The sequence below is a fragment of the Anomaloglossus baeobatrachus genome, chromosome 1, assembly GCF_048569485.1.
Source record: "Anomaloglossus baeobatrachus isolate aAnoBae1 chromosome 1, aAnoBae1.hap1, whole genome shotgun sequence".
Taxonomy (NCBI): Eukaryota; Metazoa; Chordata; class Amphibia; order Anura; family Aromobatidae; genus Anomaloglossus; species Anomaloglossus baeobatrachus.
The window spans coordinates 359,019,723-359,040,909 of NC_134353.1; the positions used below are offsets into that span (position 1 = coordinate 359,019,723).

General features: G+C 44.7%; 1 protein-coding gene across 1 annotated transcript in view; it reads left to right on the forward strand.

The window, feature by feature from the left end:
- Positions 1-21,187, forward strand: part of B4GALT1 (beta-1,4-galactosyltransferase 1) — a 114,501-nt gene that overhangs the window by 49,056 nt on the left and 44,258 nt on the right. The window contains exon 2 of the mRNA XM_075352445.1: positions 19,254-19,489. Within this exon, the coding sequence (XP_075208560.1) occupies positions 19,254-19,489 (236 nt within the window). The remainder of the gene's footprint in view (positions 1-19,253; positions 19,490-21,187) is intronic.

A 21,187-nucleotide genomic window follows, 5' to 3' on the forward strand; every position in this document is an offset into this window, starting at 1 on the left:
CTAATTCTTATTGATCAGTTCTCTAACATAGCCTCTTCCAATATTTGGTAACCATTTAGTAACCTCCATTTTTTTATATATGCATTATAAAAGTAAAAAAAAAAAATGTATGTTTCCTCCACCCTGAGGAAAAAATATTGTGGATGCCACTGTGACTAATGTCACTAATCCAGGGTGGGAATGGTTTCATCTGATGCTCATCCAAGTTGTAAAACTGATTGATATAGTCTGTGGTGCATCACACAATGCCACATGTATGTCCTTCTGTTTGTTATGCTAAGGTGATAATTAGGCTTTGGCACTGTCATGGGATTATGATAAAGGATATTTTATTGGCTTTGGCTGCTCTATAAAGGGACGAACCCTTATCCGTTGCATTCCAGACAATCATAGACTCATGGTTACCTACATCATGCTGCTGTTAGATTAGGAAGCAAAAACCTGCTGACAGATTCCCTTTAAGGGAAATCTTTCATGTTACCAAATGCCATTAATAATAGCTGTCCAAAGCTATGTGGTGCCGCACTGAAACTGAGGGTGCCAGGGAGAAATTAACTTTATTTCTCTCTGCAGCCTCCAACTTTCAGTCATAGAGGCGTGCTTGAGCAGCTTAGTCAATGCTCAGTATACAGTAAGCAGTGGCTGTAAGCATGCTCTGACACACATACTGCAGAGATGGCTGGCAGTGAATGTGCGTGCTTACAGTCGTCACTCGCAGTCTGACATGCCTTTGACTGAAAGCCATAGAGAGTGAAGTTCATTTCCTTTTAGTTTCCCGACTTTCAGGACATTGCCTATTCAGCTTTAGGATGCTATTAATTTGCAGGTTTAGGCCATGTGCGCACGTTGCGTTTTTTTCTTGTGTTTTGGTTGCGTTTTAAACTGCACTGTGTCATTGACAAACTGCATGCTTTCGCTTCCCCAGCAAAGCGTGTGAGAAATCAAAATTTCCATCCACACGTTGCTTTTTTTTTTTTTGTTGTCTTTTTTTTTTTAGGCAGCATTTTGTTTGACAAATATTTGTCAACATCGTTGCCTAAAAAAAAAGCAGCATGTTCATTTTTTTTTTTTTGCGTTTTGGTCGCGTTTTGTCACCCATTGAAATGCATAAGGTGTGTCAAAACGCAGCCAAAATGTTAGCTGTGCGTTTTTGGTTGCATTTTGGATCCGTTCTTGTTAACAAAAAGAAGGTCTCCATTCTCTCTCCCTCGTACTCTGTCTCTCTCCACGTCATACTCTCTGGCACAGCGCGGCTGTTACACTGCTTCCACGGCCTGCTTCTGAAAGTGCCGGCTGCTCATTAGGCTCATTTCATAATCACTGCACCTGCTCATTAGCCTCATTTCATATTCAGTGCTTCCCCTACGCACCGGCACCTATGATTAGTTGCGGTCAAACACGCCCCCACGCTGAGCTGGGGAGACCCACATTATTGGGAGCCCCCCAGCCTAAAAATATCAGACAGCAGCCGCCCGGAATTACTGCATCTATTAGATGTGACAGTTTCGGGACTTTACCTGGCTCATCCCGATTGCCCTGGAGCGGTGGCAATCGGGGTAATAAGGAGTTAATTGCAGCCCATAGCTAAATGCCCCTCCAAGACCGACATAATCCACACAATGTCCCACGACGCTTCCAGCACTGCTACACCTGACACCCTCTCAGCGAGTGATATAGAACAAGTTGCGCTATCAGCGGTGACGTCACTCGGGTTAGCCTCAGCTACAGCTGGAGTCCTCCACCTGTGACAGCAAATCACCCAAATTACTTAAGTGAGCAGCGCGATCAGTGGTGCAGTCACTCGGGTGATTTTCGGTCACAGCTGTAGTCCTTCACCTGTGACCACAAATCAGGCCGCGATACACAGAGCTGCACGCTGAGAATGAACTCTGCCTCTGATGTCACAACTGCGGACCCCGCAGTACTGCCTGAGTTCATTCTCATCGTGTCTCTGTCTGCTGTCAGTGGCAGTCATGCTCTATGATGCTCGCTGTGACAGGACAGCAATATAGCAGAGCTGAATTGCAGTGTGACCTCGTGTGGATTACTTCGGACCTGCATGGTGTGTTGGGCTTAATAAAGTGGTGAAAGAGGGTTTTTTTGTATTTTATTCCAAATAAAGGATTTGGGGGTTGTATGTTTTATTTACTTCACTTACAGATTAGTGATGGGGGTGGGGTCTCATAGACGACTGCCATCACTAATCTAGGACTTAGTGGTTGCTGTGGGCTGTGATTAACTCCTTATTACGAAGAGCCGGGTCCAGCGCCAGAATTGGCACATCTTATGGCTGCGCCACTTCTGGGGTGGCTGTGGGCTGCTATTGTTAGCCTGGAAAGGGACAAATAACGATGTGCCTTCCCACCCTAATAATATTAGCCCCCAATTGTCTGTTGCACCTTGGCTGGTTTTAGAAAGATGGAAGGGACTCCACATCGTGGTTTGTGGGTTTTTTTTTTGTTTTTGGTTTTTTTTTTTTTTTACATCAAATAATTAAAAAAAGAGTAAGATCCCCTCTATTTTTCATAACCAGCCATGGTACAGCAGACAGCTGAGGGTTGAAGCCTTCACCTGCTGCTGTTCCTGTGCTGGATGTGAAAAATGGGGAGGACCCCAACTCATGTTTTTTTTGTTTGTTTGTTTTTTTTTTACCAAAGGCAAATAAAAAAAACAGCTGTCCAAGCTAGCTATCCCTCTATCAAGCTATTCTGTTATTTCTTTCTATCTATTCTATATGTTCTTTCTATGTATTTTTTTCTAGCTATCAATTATCCTATCATGTTTTATTTCTCCTTTAAAAAACGCATGTGTTTTTTTGGCGTTTTTTTGTCAAATGCAGTGTTTACAGTTGTCAAGTTTGCCAGAGGGTGCATTTTTTTTTTTGTCAAATGAAGAACGCAGTGTGCGGACTTACCCTAATAGCGTTTTCTGATTATGACGGTCACTTTAAATCTAATCATTATTTAGTGTTTCCCAACAGTTCATCAACATTGCATACTGTGGTGTGATGGGAACACATGATCTAGTCTGTGTCCTTTATCTAGGGTTACACAACGTTTCCGCCACCCATTGTATATCCAGTAACGTCTTAGGAGTGCTTCACACACAGCGAGCTCACTGCCGAGATCGCTGCTGAGTCACGCTTTTTGTGACGCAGCAGTGACCTCATTAGCGATCTCGCTGTGTGTGACAATGAGCAGCGATCTGGCCCCTGCTGCGAGATCGCTGCTCGTTACACACAGCCCTGGTTCGTTTTCTTCAAAGGCGCTCTCCCACTGTGACACACAGATCGCTGTGTGTGACAGCGAGAGAGCGACAAATGAAGGGAGCAGGAGCTGGCATCTGACAGCTGAGGTAAGCTGTATCCAAGATAAACATCGGGTAACCAAGGTGGTTACCCGATATTTACCTTAGTTACCAGCCTCTGCAGCTCTCACGCTGCCTGTGCTGCCGGCTCCGGCTCTCTGCACATGTAGCTGCTGTACACATCGGGTTAATTAACCCGATGTGTACAGCAGCTAGGAGAGCAAGGAGCCAGCGCTAAGCAGTGTGCGCGGCTCCCTGCTCTCTGCACATGTAGCTGCATTACACATCGAGTTAATTAACCCGATGTGTACTGTAGCTAGGAGAGCAAGGAGCCAGCGCTCAGTGTGCGCGGCTCCCTGCTCCCTGCACACACAGCTAAGCGGTGTGCGCTGGTAACTAATGTAAACATCGAGTAACCATACCCGATGTTTACCTTAGTTACCAGTCTCCGCAGCTTCCAGACGGCGGCTCCGTGCAAGCGCAGCGTCGCTTGCACGTCGCTGCTGGCTGGGGGCTGTTCACTGGTCGCTGGTGAGGTCTGCCTGTTTGACAGCTCACCAGCGACCATGTAGCGATGCAGCAGCGATCCTGACCAGGTCAGATCGCTGGTCGGATCGCTGCTGCATCGCTAAGTGTGAAGGTACCCTTACTCATGTATTTAACCAGTCTTTGTAGTGAAAATCACGCTGTAAGAGATGTGGAATTCTGTGAATAGGAAACTTGGTGCTTGTAACATATCATGCAGTGTTAAATGGGGTCATGTGTCATTACTATAACCTGTGCTATATTCTTAGGCTGGGGCCACACGGGGACTACTGCGATCCACTTGCATGACACTCGGCTCGTGCTGGTAGTACAGCAGAGCCGAGTGTCATGCGTGTGTCCTTGCAACTGAGGTCCGTTCGTGCGAGCAGACCTCAGCTGCGGGGGGCGGGCCGGCAGTCAGGAGGGGAGGGAGGGATTTCTCTCCCTCTCTTCTGCGTAGCCGGCTATTGCCATTATCGCACTGCACTAGCGGTACACCGGTGTACCGCGAGTGCAGTGCGATTTTTCTCTCGCCCCATTCACTTGAATGGGTGCGAGAGAAAGAGACACGGCTTACAATCGCAGCATGCTGCGATTGTTTTCTCAGTCCGATTAGGGCTGAGAAAATAATTGCCCATGTGTGCTGACACACAGGCTAGAATTGGTCCGAGGGGAATGCGATGTTTTATCGCACTCCACTCGCACTGTTTTTCTCGCCGTGTGGCTTAAGGAAACACCTCGAATGTTGATAAAACAAAAAAGGCTTTGTCCAAACTGACACCTAGCAAACTATGGACGCGCCACAGGTGTCGTGGTCAATGTCGTCGTGCAGTCCCAACCTAAAGAAGACAAACCGGTCTAGATTGGTGCAGGTTAAATGGCCACCCAGTGATTGTCAGCTCTGTTATATGGTGTTCATTATTGAATCAGTGTTTTGAGCACACAGGCATCACAGTGACCGAAAATTTGACTGAATCTGTCTATATACACAATGTGAAAGAGCCGCTATCTGTATTGGTGCCTGCAACTAAAAAACCCATATAATTTTAGTTTTGATGAGTTGAAGCTTTTGTTGGGATCATTTTCCATGACCTTTTGGATCACATTTATCCTGTGCTCTATGCTGAGCACCTACTTTGGGATTTATGTGTAAATATCCGAATGATGTGATTCAGATGACCTGCCCAAGGAATCCATTCACTATAGGGAAGCAGCAGAGTTACTCTGCACTCTGTCTTGCCTTTTTTTCCCTGGAGTATGTGCCTTTTCAGAAGATCACAAAACTGTGGCCGACCGACCTCTATGAACGCCCAAAACACCGGACACTGCTGTATAGTGACAAAGCTACTAATGAGTGCTGGGGTCCAGGTTGGATTAGCACGCATGAGCCCAGTTGTCCTGTAGTGATAATCTCCTGCTGTTTAAACCACTGATATGTATTGAAACAAAAAACACAGCCTAGTAAGTGGCACATCAGGGTCTCTGCTCCCACATTATGGTGCATTTTGATTAAGGCCAGTTTCACGCAAGCGGCATTTCGCCGCTTTGCCGGATCCGTCACGCTCCAGTACAGTGCAATACAGTCATGTGACCGGAGCTTGCCGTGATGCCATTGTACTGTTTTGCACTCTACTGGAGTATGACGGATCCGGCAAATCGATGAAATGCCGGACGGGTGAAACCAACCTAAATAACAAAAACCTGCTGACAGATTACCTTTTAATGATCCAATCTTTGTGAGAGGCTGCTGACTCATTTAACCCCCTCTGCCCCCCCATATCCCCGTATAGCTCATGGGGGGTAAAGGGTGCAGAGGCAAACTAAGAATGGCTATAGTCTGTGACTGGATGCAATTTAAAACTATTTGTGAGAATTATCTAAATATGTTCGAGTGTTCTTAGGGTGCATTTATACTGGTCTAATATAATAATAATAGTGTGGGTGTGTGTGTGTGTGTGTGTGTGTGTGTGTGTGTGTATATATATATCTATCTATCTCTCTATCTATATATCTATCAAGAGAGAGAAGGAGTCTGAGTACAAATTGCACTGTTGCCTAATAGGCGGCCATCTTGCAAGTAGCTGATCAGCGTTTGTTTACCACCAATCCTGTAGTGTAATTCTTGTTTTCGTAGTGTTTCTTGAGTTTGGAACCCTACAGAAACAAATGTAAAGAGATCCCTGTGTCAGCACAATCCTTTTCCACCCGTGCTTCCTTTTTGACACAGGAAATGATTGAATTTTCTATTGCATTTTGAGCAGGAAGCGTGTCTCACTTGTAATACAAGAATAAAGTCAGGAATTGACACTTAAAGGGGAAATTCAAATCAATTACAGTAGGAGCAACTGTGTTCTTCACTGACACAAATTAAGGCTAAAAGTAGAATAGAAGTGCCTCTCGGTATTCAGCAGGATTTCCTGCGTGTTTGTAGAAATCACGAGTTCATTTCCTTTTTTTAGTTAGTCAACAGATGTGTGGACCGTGCAATATAAACGGCATTTAAAGGGAACCTGTTAGGTGCAATATGCACCCAGAACACCGGGCAGTTCTGGGTGCATATTTCTAATCCCTGCCTAACCACTAGCATAGATAAAGAGATCTTTTGAAAAAGTATTTCTAAAGATCTTTTACCGTATTCTAATGAGCGAGGGCACTAGTCGCAAGGGCGTTAGTTCCTGCGCTCATTCTGCTCTCTTAGCATGTTAGTACACCCACAAGGGCATGCTATTCAATGCAGCGTCATCAGCGGTGACGCGCGTACCTGTGTTCATTGTCACTGTTTCAGAATGCTGGGCTTCGTGTCAGTGCGCATGATCAGAAGTCCCCGACACTTCCGGTCATGCACATTATGAAGGTGGGTGTACGGGTCCCGGCTTCAGAGAGGGGTCTAGTGCGCATGGCCGGAAGTATCGGGACTTCTGGTCATGCGCACTGACCCTAAGCCCGGCGTCTGAGAGGTGGTGACCTTGGACACCGGTATGTGTATCACCACTGATGACGCTGGACAATGGGCATTGAATAGCATGTTGGCACGTCCCTGTGAGCATGCTAAGAGGGCGAACTAGTCAAGGGAACTAACATGCTTATATGTCAAGTTTGTTTTTTTTTGTTTTGTTTTGGGGTTTTTTTTGCACAGTTTTAAGGGCACATTCACATGACCGTTCCATTTTTGTGGTCCACAAAACACAGTTCATTTTTTTTCACGGATGCATCTGGGTGGCATCCATGTGACATCCGTTCCATTCCGTATACAAGCCGTGTATCATCCGTGTGTCATCTGTGTGCCTTCCCTTTTTTTTTTTTTGCGGACCACAAAACACGGAAGCAGCTAGATAGATAAATAGATGGATAGCTAGATATAGATAGAGGGATAGATAGATAAAGGGATAGATAGACAGAGATAGATAGAGGGATGAATGAATGGAGGGATAGATAATAGATGAGAAAGACATATAATGTCCCCAGCATTTTGTAATCTTGCACCTTTTAGTGCATTTCATGTGGCACTAAGGGGTGCCTAGCCTTGTATTTAGCAAAAAAAACAACAACGTAGGGTCCCCCCCAAATTGGATCACCAGCCAAGGTAAAGCAGATAGCTGTGGTCTGGTATTCTCAGACTAGGGAGGTCCGTGGTTCTTGCACCCTCCCCAGCTTAAGAATAGCAGGCCACAGCTGCCTCAGAAGTGGCGCATCCATTAGATTTGCCAATCCTGGTGATTTTCCCCAGCTTATCCCGATACCCTGGTGCGGAGGCAAACCGGTTAATATATGGGTTGATACCAGATGTGTAATGTCACCTGGCATCAAGCCCTGGGGTTTTTGATGTCACGGTGTCTATCAGATACTTGACATCACAACCCAGTCAGTAATTAAAAAAATTGCCGACAAACAAATTTTTATTTGAAAAAAAACCTCCCCAACACATTCCCTCTTTCACCAATTTATTGAAAAGAATAAAGAAATCCGGGTCCCCGGCGTAATCCAATAAGGGGGTCCCACGACAATCCCTACTCCCTGTCCCAGTCAATGAAGAACATAACGTTCCCCATTGACTGGGAGAGCAGTACACTGACCTGAGCTAACATCATGAGGTCTGCCCAGGTCACTGCAGGGCATGACCAGCGGTGACTTCAGGAGGTTAGTGAGGTATATTACCTGCAGTAATGGAAACCGCTGCACTCCTGACATCAGCGCTGGTCACTGAATTCTATGCCCGCCGCGTTCTCAGACCACCTCTTGCGAGCGGCCCGTGACGTCACCGCTAGTCACAGTCTCAGGCCGCCTGCGAGAGGTGATCTGAGAACGCAGCGGTCAGTGACTAGCACTGACGTCAGGAGTGCAGGACTTAATCACTGCAGGTAATGAACTTTACGAACCTCCTGAAGGCAATGCTTATCATCCCCGCAGCTGCTCGCGCTGCAGTGCTGGCATATGCTGAAGCACTGCTGTATGAGCAGCCGCGGTGCTGGAGCGGGACACAGACTGCACGGGCACCCGACGGAAGTCACACGGAAGTGCTTACGTGTGGCTTCCGGGAATTTTGCGGGCCCATTGACTTGTATTGAGTCACGTTCCGTTATTACGGAACAGAATAGGACAAGTTCCATAATAACGGAACGGACATACGGCAACCGATGTGTTTTTTTTTTTTGTAGGATCGGATGCACACGGAAGTGCTTCTATGTGCCATCCCATCCTACGCAGAACACATTGAAAAGATGGTCCTGTCCGTGGGGCCGCAAAAAAAACAGGAACTGACCAGGACAGACGGAACGGTCATGTGAATGAGCCCTAAGTGTACTGCTCAAGACGGCAGAGAGTAGGAGCACCACAAATGGGAATCTTTCAGCAGGTTTTTGCTATGAAATCTGACAGCAACATGAGGTAGTGACAGAGTCCTCGATTCCAGTGATTCCCTCCCTCCCCCCCCCCCAAAAAAATGGACAGTTTGTAATCTTTTTTGCTTATTCCAACTCGGTATTTTGGGGTCGTGTGTATTTTTACTATCAATTTGGCACTTTTTTAATATGCAAAGAAAATTTTTTTCCATGCTGGTCAGCAATACACATTGGAATATCCACATTACTTAATGTACTTATAGCCATTTTGGGATACTCTGAATATTGTTGATTAATTGTTATTGTGTGCCATTTTCTCTTTTATATACATTACAGACATATCTGGTTACAATGTTTTTATGGTGTGTTTTTTGGAGTAAATATAATTTAAGGTGTGTGTAAGAATATTGCAAGGCTTTTTTCTCAGTGATCAAACAAGGGGGAAAATACAAAAAAAAAGAAAAAAAAGGGCAGCAAACACACAACAATTAGGCCTCAGAATTACATTTTTATTACATTTTTATGGATTTAGTAGAGAAAAATAATCATGGCAGGTTTTTATGCCATTTACAGATTACGATAAATAATCTGATCTCTGTGTTGTGCAGGTTATTACGATAAGAGACACCAAATAATGTAATTTGCTGACGTATAATGTTTATTATTTTTTAAAAAGTGCATTAAAAATGACACTACTGTAATTGTTTATTATTTTAGGAAGAAAACCATGTTTTTATTCTCCCTCTTGAACATAGAAATACACTGTTATAGACAATGTATCTCTATGTGCTAATATCTGACTGTGGAGTCAGAGGCTGCACTTCAGATTCAAGATAAGAAAATGCTCTCAGTGACCTCACCAGAGTCTGTGACTCTCTACTTTATCTTTTGCCTGCAAAGTTAAAGGTTTTGGGTTCAAGTCCCAGGGAGGAGGGAATAAAAAAGATATTTTTGTAATTGTTTCTCATTATTTTATAGTAGGTTTATTATAAAGGGGGCTTTACACGCAGCGATATCACTGGTGAAAGCACACGCCCCCGTCGTTTGTCCGTCACGGGCAAATCGCTGCCCGTGGCACACAACATCGTTAGTCCCCGTCACACATACTTACCTGCCTAGCGACATCGCTGTTGCCGGCGAACCGCCTCCTTTCTAAGGGGGCGGTTCGTGCGGCGTCACTAAGCGGCCACCCAATAGAAGCGGAGAGGGGAGATGAGTGGTCGGAACATCCCGCCCACCTCCTTCCTTCCTCATTGCTGGCGGACGCAGGTAAACTGTAGTTCGTCGTTCCTGAGGTGTCACACATAGCGATGTGTGCTGCCTCGGGAACAACGAACAACCTGCATCCTCAACAATCAACGATTTTTTGAAAATAAACGACGTGTGAACGATAAGGTGAGTATTTTTAATCGTTAATGGACGTTCGTTGGTGTCACAAGCAATGACGTCGCTAGCGATGCCGGATGTGCGTCAAGGAATCCGTGACCCAGCGATATATCGTTAGATACGTCGTTGCGTGTAACGGGGCCGTAACAAAAAATGTGACTTTTTCTTCTTCTCTAGAATACAGGTACATAGAGGTACACTATGTACATAATGTATCTATGTACCTGTATAATATGCTTCTGGGTTCCCTCCCTGCTCTACAGGTCATATATACCAAATCCTCCTATCTCTCTGTGTGGCCTGTGGCTCATTGCGGAGTTAATTATTTTACTTTATGGTCAGGCAGAGAGCTACCGGCCCTGCACCTGAGGTGGAGGAGCTGCAGAAAGGACAGGTGAGAGGAAGTCAGGACAAAGCCCTGATGTGCCAGGACAGTGGAACTGATCCCTCAAATCTGGAAGTCCCATTGAATCTGGGACAGTTGGGAGCTATCCAATAGTTGGTCACAGCTCATCCCTCCCAGTACAATGAACTTTGCCCACATCAGAGTAAGCCTAGAATACTTTCCTATGAAAGTCAGATCCCAACTATTGCTGGCTATCTATGATCAATGTGCCTATAGTAAATCGTATCTCTAAATGCTAATAGAGTATTACATAAAATGACTGCCCCTATAGTCATGCAAGCAAAACAAATCTGCAGTCAGAAAATTGAAAAAATAAATCAGAATTTAGTTTTGTTAAAAGTATTATATACAGTGCCTACAAGTAGTATTCAACCCCCTGCAGATTTAGCAGGTTTACACATTCGGAATTAACTTGGCATTGTGACATTTGGACTGTAGATCAGCCTGGAAGTGTGAAATGCACTGCAGCAAAAAAGAATGTTATTTATTTTTTTATTTTTTTTTTTAAATTGTGAAAAGTTTATTCAGAGGGTCATTTATTATTCAACCCCTCAAACCCCAAGAATTCTGTTTGGTTCCCCTAAAGTATTAAGAAGTATTTCAGGCACAAAGAACAATGAGCTTCACATGTTTGGATTAATTATCTCTTTTTCCAGCCTTTTCTGACTAATTAAGACCCTCCCCAAACTTATGAACAGCACTCATACTTGGTCAACATGGGAAAAACAAAGGAGCATTCCAAGGCCATCAGAGACAAGATCGTGCAGGGTCACAAGGCTGGCAAGGGGTACAAAACCCTTTCCAAGGAGTTGGGCCTACCTGTCTCCACTGTTGGGAGCATCATCCGGAAGTGGAAGGCTTATGGAACTACTGTTAGCCTTCCACGGCCTGGACAGCCTTTGAAAGTTTCCACCCGTGCCGAGGCCAGGCTTGTCCGAAGAGTCAAGGCTAACCCAAGGACAACAAGGAAGGAGCTCCGGGAAGATCTCATGGCAGTGGGGACATTGGTTTCAGTCAATACCATAAGTAACGTACTCCACCGCAATGGTCTCCGTTCCAGATGAGCCCGTAAGGTACCTTTACTTTCAAAGCGTCATGTCAAGGCTCGTCTACAGTTTGCTCATGATCACTTGGAGGACTCTGAGACAGACTGGTTCAAGGTTCTCTGGTCTGATGAGACCAAGATCGAGATCTTTGGTGCCAACCACACACGTGACGTTTGGAGACTGGATGGCACTACATACTACCCCAAGAATACCATCCCTACAGTCAAGCATGGTGGTGGCAGCATCATGCTGTAGGGCTGTTTCTCAGCCAAGGGGCCTGGCCATCTGGTCCGCATCCATTGGAAGATGGATAGCACGGCCTACCTGGAGATTTTGGCCAAGAACCTCCGCTCCTCCATCAAGGATCTTAAGATGGGTCGTCATTTCATCTTCCAACAAGACAACGACCCAAAGCACACAGCCAAGAAAACCAAGGCCTGGTTCAAGAGGGAAAAAATCAAGGTGTTGCAGTGGCCTAGTCAGTCTCCTGACCTTAACCCAATTGAAAACTTGTGGAAGGAGCTCAAGATTAAAGTCCACATGAGACACCCAAAGAACCTAGATAACTTGGAGAAGATCTGCATGGAGGAGTGGGCCAAGATAACTCCAGAGACCTGTGCCGGCCTGATCAGGTCTTATAAAAGACGATTATTAGCTGTAATTGCAAACAAGGGTTATTCCACAAAATATTAAACCTAGGGGTTGAATAATAATTGACCCACACTTTTATGTTGAAAATTTATTAAAATTTAACTGAGCAACATAACTTGTTGGTTTGTAAGATTTATGCATCTGTTAATAAATCCTGCTCTTGTTTGAAGTTTGCAGGCTCTAACTTATTTGCATGTTATCAAACCTGCTAAATCTGCAGGGGGTTGAATACTACTTGTAGGCACTGTAGGTGATATACCCTATAAAGATGGGGTCTCAAACACGCGGGCCGCATGCGGCCCCTCAGGGTAGTTCGTGCGGCCCCAAAGCCTGTGCCCCTGTTAACTATCGCGGGAGGTGCAGGGGCCGCAGCCACTGTCTGCACTTTGTCAGATGAATGTGTTGTTGGCGCTGCGCTCTCGCGCCGGCAATACAATAATCTCACATAAATCACTGACAGCGACACTGCTCCGGCCGCGATAGTGAACATGGGCACGGGGTCTGGGGGCCGCACGAAGCAGAGGTGAGGCAGCGGAGGGAGCGCAGGACAGGTGAGAAGAATGGGTGTGTGTGTGTGTGTGTGTGTGTGTGTGTGTGTGTGTGTGTTGGACGTTAACCCCTTAGCGACCTATGACGTACTGGGTGGGTACGTTATGGCTCCCTGGAACTTAAGGACCCATGACATACCCAGTACGTCATGGTGAAATCGCGGCCCCGATGGCTGCAAATACCTTAGATTCGGGGACCTCAGGAGGGGTGCTGCCTCGTCCCCGGACCTACGGAGGCTGTGATTGGCTGAGCGGCGTTCGTCAGCCGATCACAGCAACTAATGTTTCAGCCATTGAAAATCGCTGAAACATTGAAATCCAGCCAAGATCAGGGCAGCTGTAGCCCTGATCATTGGCTGGAGCTGGGTGACCTGTGTTTCACCCGCCCCCAGCTCTGATTGGAGAGACCGGCCTTGTGACCGATCTCTCCAATCACTGTGGATCTGGGGCCGGAGACCGCCCCCTCAGCTTCACTCCGGCATCTGTGGAAGGTGAGGGGAGCTGCTGACTCATTACTACAGGATGGGGACAAAGTGCGCACATTACTATGGGATGGAGATAAGGCTGGGGACATTACTATAGGATTGGGACTAGGATGGGCACAGTACTATAGGATGGGGACATTACTACAGGATGGGGACAAGGTGGGCACATTACTGTAGGATAGGGACATTACTACAAGGGGACAAGGATGGGAAACATTACTATAGAATAGGGATAATGCTGGGGACATTACTATAGGGTGGGGACAAGGTTGGCACATTACTAAAGGATGGGCACATTACTATAGAATGGGGACAGTACTATAGGATGGGGACATTGCTAAAAGGGGACAAGGATGGGGAACATTACTATAAGATGGGGACATTACTATAGGATGGGGACAAGGATGAACACATTACTATAACATGGGGACAAGGATGAACACATTACTGCAAAATGGGGGCAAGGATGGGGAACATTACTTTAGGATGGGGACAAGGATGAGCACATTACTGTGGGATGGGGCACAATACTACAAGGGGACAAGGATGGGCACGGTACAACAATATGTGGAACATTACTAAAAGATGTTGGTCAAAATTTCTATATAGTGCTAATAGTAAGACTATTAGTTACAAGAAAGGGATAAAATGTAAAAAAAAAAAAAAATGTTTATATTTAAACAATGTGCACGTTTGCTATAATGAACAAGTGAAAATGTTGAAAATCAGTGATCCCAAGGTGTATAAAAAAATAAAATATATATATATTTTATATGGTACCAATAAAAATGTCACTTTGTCCTGCAAAGAATGCAGCCCCCCAAATTATTTTTTTTCCTCTGTGCGACCCATATACCCAGCCGAGTTTGAGACCCCTGCTATAAAGTATACGTGCAACCCTTACTCTTTTACACAATTAATCATTTTGGGGTTGTGCAATGCCACCATTTAAGGCCTTGTGTGCACGCTGCTTTTTTTTTTTTTTTGCTGCATTTTTGGTGCAGTTTTGGGTGCAGTCTGTAGTGCTAAACTGCATGTTATGGCCTTCCCCAGCAAAGTCTATAAGACATCAGAAAGGCTGTGCACATGTTGCTTCCTTTTTGCCGTTTTGCAGCTTTGGTTGCAGAAAAAAGAAGCAACATGTCACTTCTTTTCTATATTTTTCCCTGCGTTTTACCATTGACATTGTTAAAAAAACGCAGCAGAAACGCAGAAAAAATGCATGTGGTTTTTGATGCATTTTTCTGCCAGAGGGTACGTTTTTCGCTGGAGAAACAAAACTGCAGTGTGCACACATACGCAAAGTTAGAATTGGGCCTGTGCTTGGCACACTGTGGGCATGCTATAGCTTGCCCTTATAACTGCACCACCCAGAGGTAAAGAGTGTTGTGCCATACCAGATGCTAAGGCTGCTTTCACACATCCGGTTTTTGCAGTGCGGCACAATACGACACTCTGCAGAAAAAACACAACCGTTTTTTTTTGCCGCCGGTTGCGTTTTTTCCCGCATAGACTTGCATTAGCGCCGTATTGTGCCGCATGACCTTGCGTTGTGTCCGTTTTTTGCCGGATGCTGCATATTTAGTCCATGCGGCGGCCAGATGGAACGTTGCCTAGCATGTTTTTTTTGTGCGGCGAAAAAACCGTATCGCGCCGGATCCGGCGCGATACACAATGCAAGCCTATGGACGCCGGATGCGGCGTCCTGCGGCAAAAACCGCATCCGGCCGCCGGATGCGTTTTTTTGCACTGTGCATGCTCTGTATCAAGCCGCATCCATCAAAAACCGGACGGGCCGCATGGAAAAACGTATGCAACGGATCCGGTTTTTTTCGCCGCATCCATTGCATAGGTTTTTGAGCCGGATTGTGTCACTCAGCACAAACCAGATGTGTGAAAGAAGCCCAAGGGCGGCTTTGCACGTTGCAACATCGCACGTGCAATGTCGGTGGGGTCAAATCGAAAGTGACGCACATCCGGCGTCACTTTCGACATCGTAGTGTGTAAATCCTAGATGATACGATTAACGAGCGCAAAAGCGTCGTTATCGTATCATCGGTGTAGGTTCCGACTTTTTCATAATTACGCTGCCGCGACAGGTACGATGTTGTTCCTCGTTCATGCGGCAGCACACATCGCTGTGTGTGAAGCTGCAGGAGCGAGGAACATCACCTTACCTGCCGCCGCCGGCTATACTGAAGGAAGAAGGTGGGCGGGATCTTTACATCCTGCTCATCTCCGCCCCTCCGCTTTGATTGGCCGCCTGCCGTGTGACGTCGCTATGACGGTGTACGACCCGCCCCCTTAGGAAGGAGGCGGCACGCCAGCCACAGCGACGTCGCAGGACAGGTGAGTGCATGTGAAGCTGGCGTAGCGATAATGTTCGCTACGCCAGGAATCACAAGATGTCGCTGCTGCGACGGGGGCGGGGACTATTGCGTCCGACATCGCAGCATCGGCTTGCGATGTCGCAACGTGCAAGCCCGCCTTAGATTGCATGATTGATCAAAAATAGAGGCATGTTTTAAAGAGGATGTCTCCCCAAAATTCAGATTGCAATCACTATTAAATGGGTGGGTCTTTTATATTCATTATTGGCCACAACAATATTATGTTGAGAAACAATGTTTCTCTCAAATACCTTGTATTGCCAATAGTGCCTGTGAGCAGCGCTATTGCAGTCTGCTCTTCCCCATCGCCTGACCCCTGCGCTCCGTGATCTCGGGGATCTGGTGATGTCACGTCAACTTCCTGATCACCTGACATCACTGCGGCCGCCCCCTGTCTCTGTGAGTGACTTTGTGGGCGAAGTTTCCCCACTCATCACAGCCCAGCGTCACAGCGCAGCACCTCCTTGCTCACTCCTTTTTTGCTGCAGAGCGTGCAATCGGGAGGGATGCTGGGATTTAACGAGCGGTAAAACTCTGTCCACAGCCTCACAGAAACGGGTCGGTCGCGGTGATGTCAGGTGAACATGAAGTTGACATGACCTCACCGGATCCCCGAGGTCATGGAGCCCGGAGGTTAGGCGATGGGGAAGAGCGGACTTCAATAGCGCCGCTCACAGACACTATTGGCAACACAAAGTACTTGAGAGAAACCTTGTTTCTCAACCTAATATCATTGTGGCCAATAATAAATATGGGTGAACCACTTCTTTAAATCATGCTTGATGTTTCAGGTATCTGTTCAGAATAGGCTGTCATGTGTCTACATGAGGAATAACATGGTTTCTGGCCATTACATGACTGGTATCCTGCATTTTCACCAGCTTTCCCCATTGATCACAAACTTTCAGTTCTTCCTGAGCTGGTGGGTAGAGAGTAGCTGCTATGATGTCTACCATACAGTCATGGCCAAAGGTTTTGAGAATGACCCCAAAATTATATTTTCACATGATCTGTTGCCCTCTGGTTTTTAATTGTTTGTCTGATGTTTACATCACATACAGAAATATAATTGCAATCATATTATGAGTACCAAAAAGTTATATTGACAGAATGAGTTAATGCAGCAAGTCAATATTTGCAGTGTTGACCCTTCTTCTTCAGGACCTCTGCAATTCTCCCTGGCATGCTCTCAATCAACTTCTGGATGGATCAAATCCTGACTGATAGCTGTCCATTCTTGCATAATCAATGCTTGCATTTTGCCAGAATTTGCTGGTTTTTGTTTGTCCACCCGTCTCTTGATGATTGCCCACATGTTCTCAATGGGATTAAGATCTGGGGAGTTTCCAGGCCATGAACCCAAAATCTCTATGTTTTGTTCCATGAGCCATTTAGTGATCACCTTTGCTTTATGGCAAGGTGCTCCATCATGCTGGAAAAGGCATTGTTGGGTGCCAAACTCCTTCTGGACAGTTGGGAGAAGTTGCTCTTGGAGGACATTCTGGTACCATTATTTATTTATTCATGGCTGTGTTTTTAGGCAAGACTGTGAGTGAGCCGATTCCCTTGGCTGAGAAGCAACCCCACACATGAATCGTTTCAGGATGCTTAACAGTTGGCAAGGCAAGACAAGACTGGTGGTAGCGCTCACCTCTTCTTCTCCTAATAAGCTGTTTTCCAGATGTCCCAAACAATCGAAGAGGGGATTCATCTGAGAAAATGACTTTACCCCAGTCCTCAGCAGTCCACTCCCTGTACCTTTTGCAGAATATCAGTCGGTCCCTGATGTTTTTTCTGGAGAGAAGTGGCTTCTTTGCTGCCCTCCTTGAAACCAGGCCTTGCTCAAGCAGTCTCCGCCTCACATTGCGTGCAGAAGCACTCACACCAGCCTGCTGCCATTGCTGAGCTAGCTCGGCACTGCTGGTAGTCCGATCCCGCAGCTGAAACAGTTTTAAGAAACAGTCCTGGCGTTTGCTGGTCCTTCTTGGGCGCCCTGGAGCCTTTTTGGCAACAATGGAAGCTCTCTCTTGATGATGCGATAGATTGTTGACTGAGGTGCAATCTTTGTAGCTGCGATACTCTTCCCTGTTAGGCCATTTTTGTGCAGAGCAATGATGGCTGCACGTGTTTCTTTAGAGATAACCATGGTTAACTGAAGAGAAACAATGATACCAAGCACCAGCCTCCTTTTAAAGTGTCCAGTGGTGTCATTCTTACTTAATCATGACTGATTGATCGCCAGCCCTGTCCTCATCAACACCCACACCTGTGTTAATGGAACAATCACTAAAACAAGGTTAGCTGCTCCTTTTAAGGCAGGAATGCAATGATGTTGAAATGTGTTTTGGTAGTTGAAGTTCATTTTCTTAGCCAATATTGACTTTGCAAGTAATTGCTGTTAAGCTGATCACTCTTTATGACATTCTGGAGTATATGCAAATTGCCATTAGAAAAACTTAAGCAGTAGACTTTGTAAAAATTAATATTTGTAGCATTCTCAAAACTTTTGGCCATGACTGTACACTATTGTAACAGCAGCATGGAGGACATTTTATATCGGTACTGAGCTGTGAATCCAGTTGATTGAAGCTGCAGCTAGAACTGCCCTGTGTCTTCCCGGTCTCTTACTGTACTGACTGTTCCTCCTCTTTCCATAGAGTATAATAGAAGGTATAATATAACATATCTCCGTGCTGACAGTGCGTCTTGGTTTGAGCACAATGGATTTGAGCTGTGTTTCAGAGTGGATGGAAGTGCTAAGGAGGCAGAAGGAGATGCTAAGAAGTAACTCCAAAGTGGAGAAAGAAGCAGATTTTCTGATAAGATGTAATAAAATGTATTCTATTCGCCTATAGTTTGATTTAGGCAATGTTCGTTGAAGTACCGGTGACATTTTAAATAGATCAATTGGCTCTACATTGAAAAAGATTGAAAATTCATGGCAGAATAATCCTTTTTTGAAAAATTTCCCTCCTCAATATTGAATTGCTCATTATAAAAAGTGGTATGCGTATTTTTATAGCAAGTACATCAGCACCATGGATCTTAGGGCTCTATTTAATAATATTAAATAATAATAAGAAAATTTAAGTATGATGCTGCCCTCCACTATGGCAGCAAGTTGCTACCCACATGCTGCTATTACTATGAACGACACTTAGGGCCTTATTAATCAAAACTTACACGCCATAATCCTGACTTAACACTACAATGGCACATGCATACAGATAGATGCAGCTCACTTTATTGGTCAACTTGCAAAGCCACCTTTTGGCCCATTAGTATAGTCAGGCCTTTCCCAAGCTTGATCCATAGCTTTAAAGTATACCGTACTTCTGATCAATCTGGGGTGCCCTTTTAAATGATAAGAGTGGGCGATCTCGCTCTTAGATTAGGAGAGAGCCCGCAGAGCGTGGTGGGGTCCCGCACTGCATATCTGGATCCCACAACCTGGTAGTTCGGCCCGACTTTTCCTCCCTCTTACGAGGGAGGGACCCTTGGGACAACTTTTGTTTTATACATGTTATTCAGAAAAATCACCAGTTTGGGGCTGCCCTCTCCTTTATTAAATAAAAAAGGGCAGCCTCAGATTGAGTATAAATACATATTAACCTCTTTCAGAACTAATTATTTTGTATACATAGTTAACGACAAATGTGGTTTTCATTCCAGTGGGCCCTCTAAGGATAGAGTTTTCAGTAACGGTGGATCTGGAGCAAGTGAGGAAGACCAACCCAAACGTAATGAATGGTGGTCGGTTCAAGCCAAAGGACTGCAAGGCACTGCAGAAAGTGGCCATTATCATACCATTTAGAAAACGCGAGGAGCATCTCAAGTACTGGCTATATTACCTGCACCCTATTTTGCAGAGGCAACAACTTGACTATGGTGTCTTTGTCATAAATCAGGTAAGTCTTTATAGGTTTTAATTAAAAAAAAAAAAATATATATATATATATATATATATATATATATATATATATATATATATATATATAAATATATATATTTTTAATATATTACACACACATACATGCATACACATACATACATGCATACACATACACACACACACACGTTAGGATTTTATTATTTTTTTTCCACCCATTTAAAGTGAGTGGTCCATGGCAGTAGAAACTCTGATTTTCAGAGGTTTTACGATGATGGTGAGGTTGGAAAACCCTACTATAGACAGTAGATACATTAGTGCTATAGGTGAACTGAAGATTTCACTAGCGGGCAATATCTTTTTAGCGGATTTCACTTGCATTTGAGACATGCAGGTTGCAGAAAAATAGGCATAAACATCCATTCACCTTCAGAATTTAGGGAATAGAAGCTTGAAAGCTACCATAGTTAAAACAGAAGCAAAACACTCAGAAAAACAAATACCTTGCATTAGTACAAAAGAAAACAAAGGCAAAGTAGATGCAAATTACATACCACCTTTGGTTATTGTATCTTACGTCTAGATTTCTCTCTGTCCTCCTTCCCCAAAGAAAAATATACAACTATGGGATGTAATAGGGCACATCTTTGTCTGTGTGTCTCTTTGGACGTCTTTTACCTAATTATTACATTACTATTTTTGGTTTATTTTTCTTCTAAGTACTTTTTTTTGAAGAAGAAGATAATAATTTGTGGTAGAACTGCCTGTAGGATGGGAAAAAGGAACTATAGGTCTCTGACAAATTTCAGCGATGAGTTGTTATACTGTCATGTGACCGCTGCTGCCAATCGGTGGCCCCAGTATTGTAATTGTGGAAGACATTTTAATTATAGGTTACGAACATTAAAGGGATTGTCCCAATAACAAAATACATTTTATTCAATAGATCTTGGAAAAATCATCAATTAGTTGTGTTTAAAAAAGAAAAAAAAAAAAAAAAGTTCCTGTACTGAGATTGTATATATGTGTCCCTGCTGTGTACTGTGTAATGGCCGTGTCTGACCTTACAGGGACATGGTCTGATCATACCACACATCCTGGGCAGGGGAGAAAGTAAGAGTATACAGATTTACAGCATGGGATCATAGCTGCCATCTAAAACATGTTTAAAAACTGGTAGTGAAATGTTTTACCTCACATGAACAATCCCTTGCTGTCTGATTGGTATACTTTTTTTACTTTTTGCTTCCCTTTTCCCCCCAGGAGATGTGACATGATCAGACCATGTCCCTGTATGGTCAGACACAGCCATTACACAGTACATAGCAGGGACACATTGATAAGATATTTTAAGCAAAGAAACGTTTTCTTTTTTTTTTTTTTTTACACACATCCAATTGTGTAAAATATTTGATTTCCAGGATCTATTGATTTACCCCTTCACGACCAAGGACATATATACACGTCCTTGGCCGTGTCTGTCCCTACAATGCGACCGGCCACTCACTGCATTAAAGCACTTCACACCAATGAAAATGCTTTTTACATTGGTCCTGTTACAGATGGCACCATTCAGCACTTCACACCAGTCAGTGTATAGACCCCAGTGACTCAGCAGTGGTCCCACCTGATGCGATTGGTCGTTCTGTGCGGACTGACCAATCACAGCCAAATTATTACATTCAAACTTCTGTTACCGCCCTGCACATCTCCATTC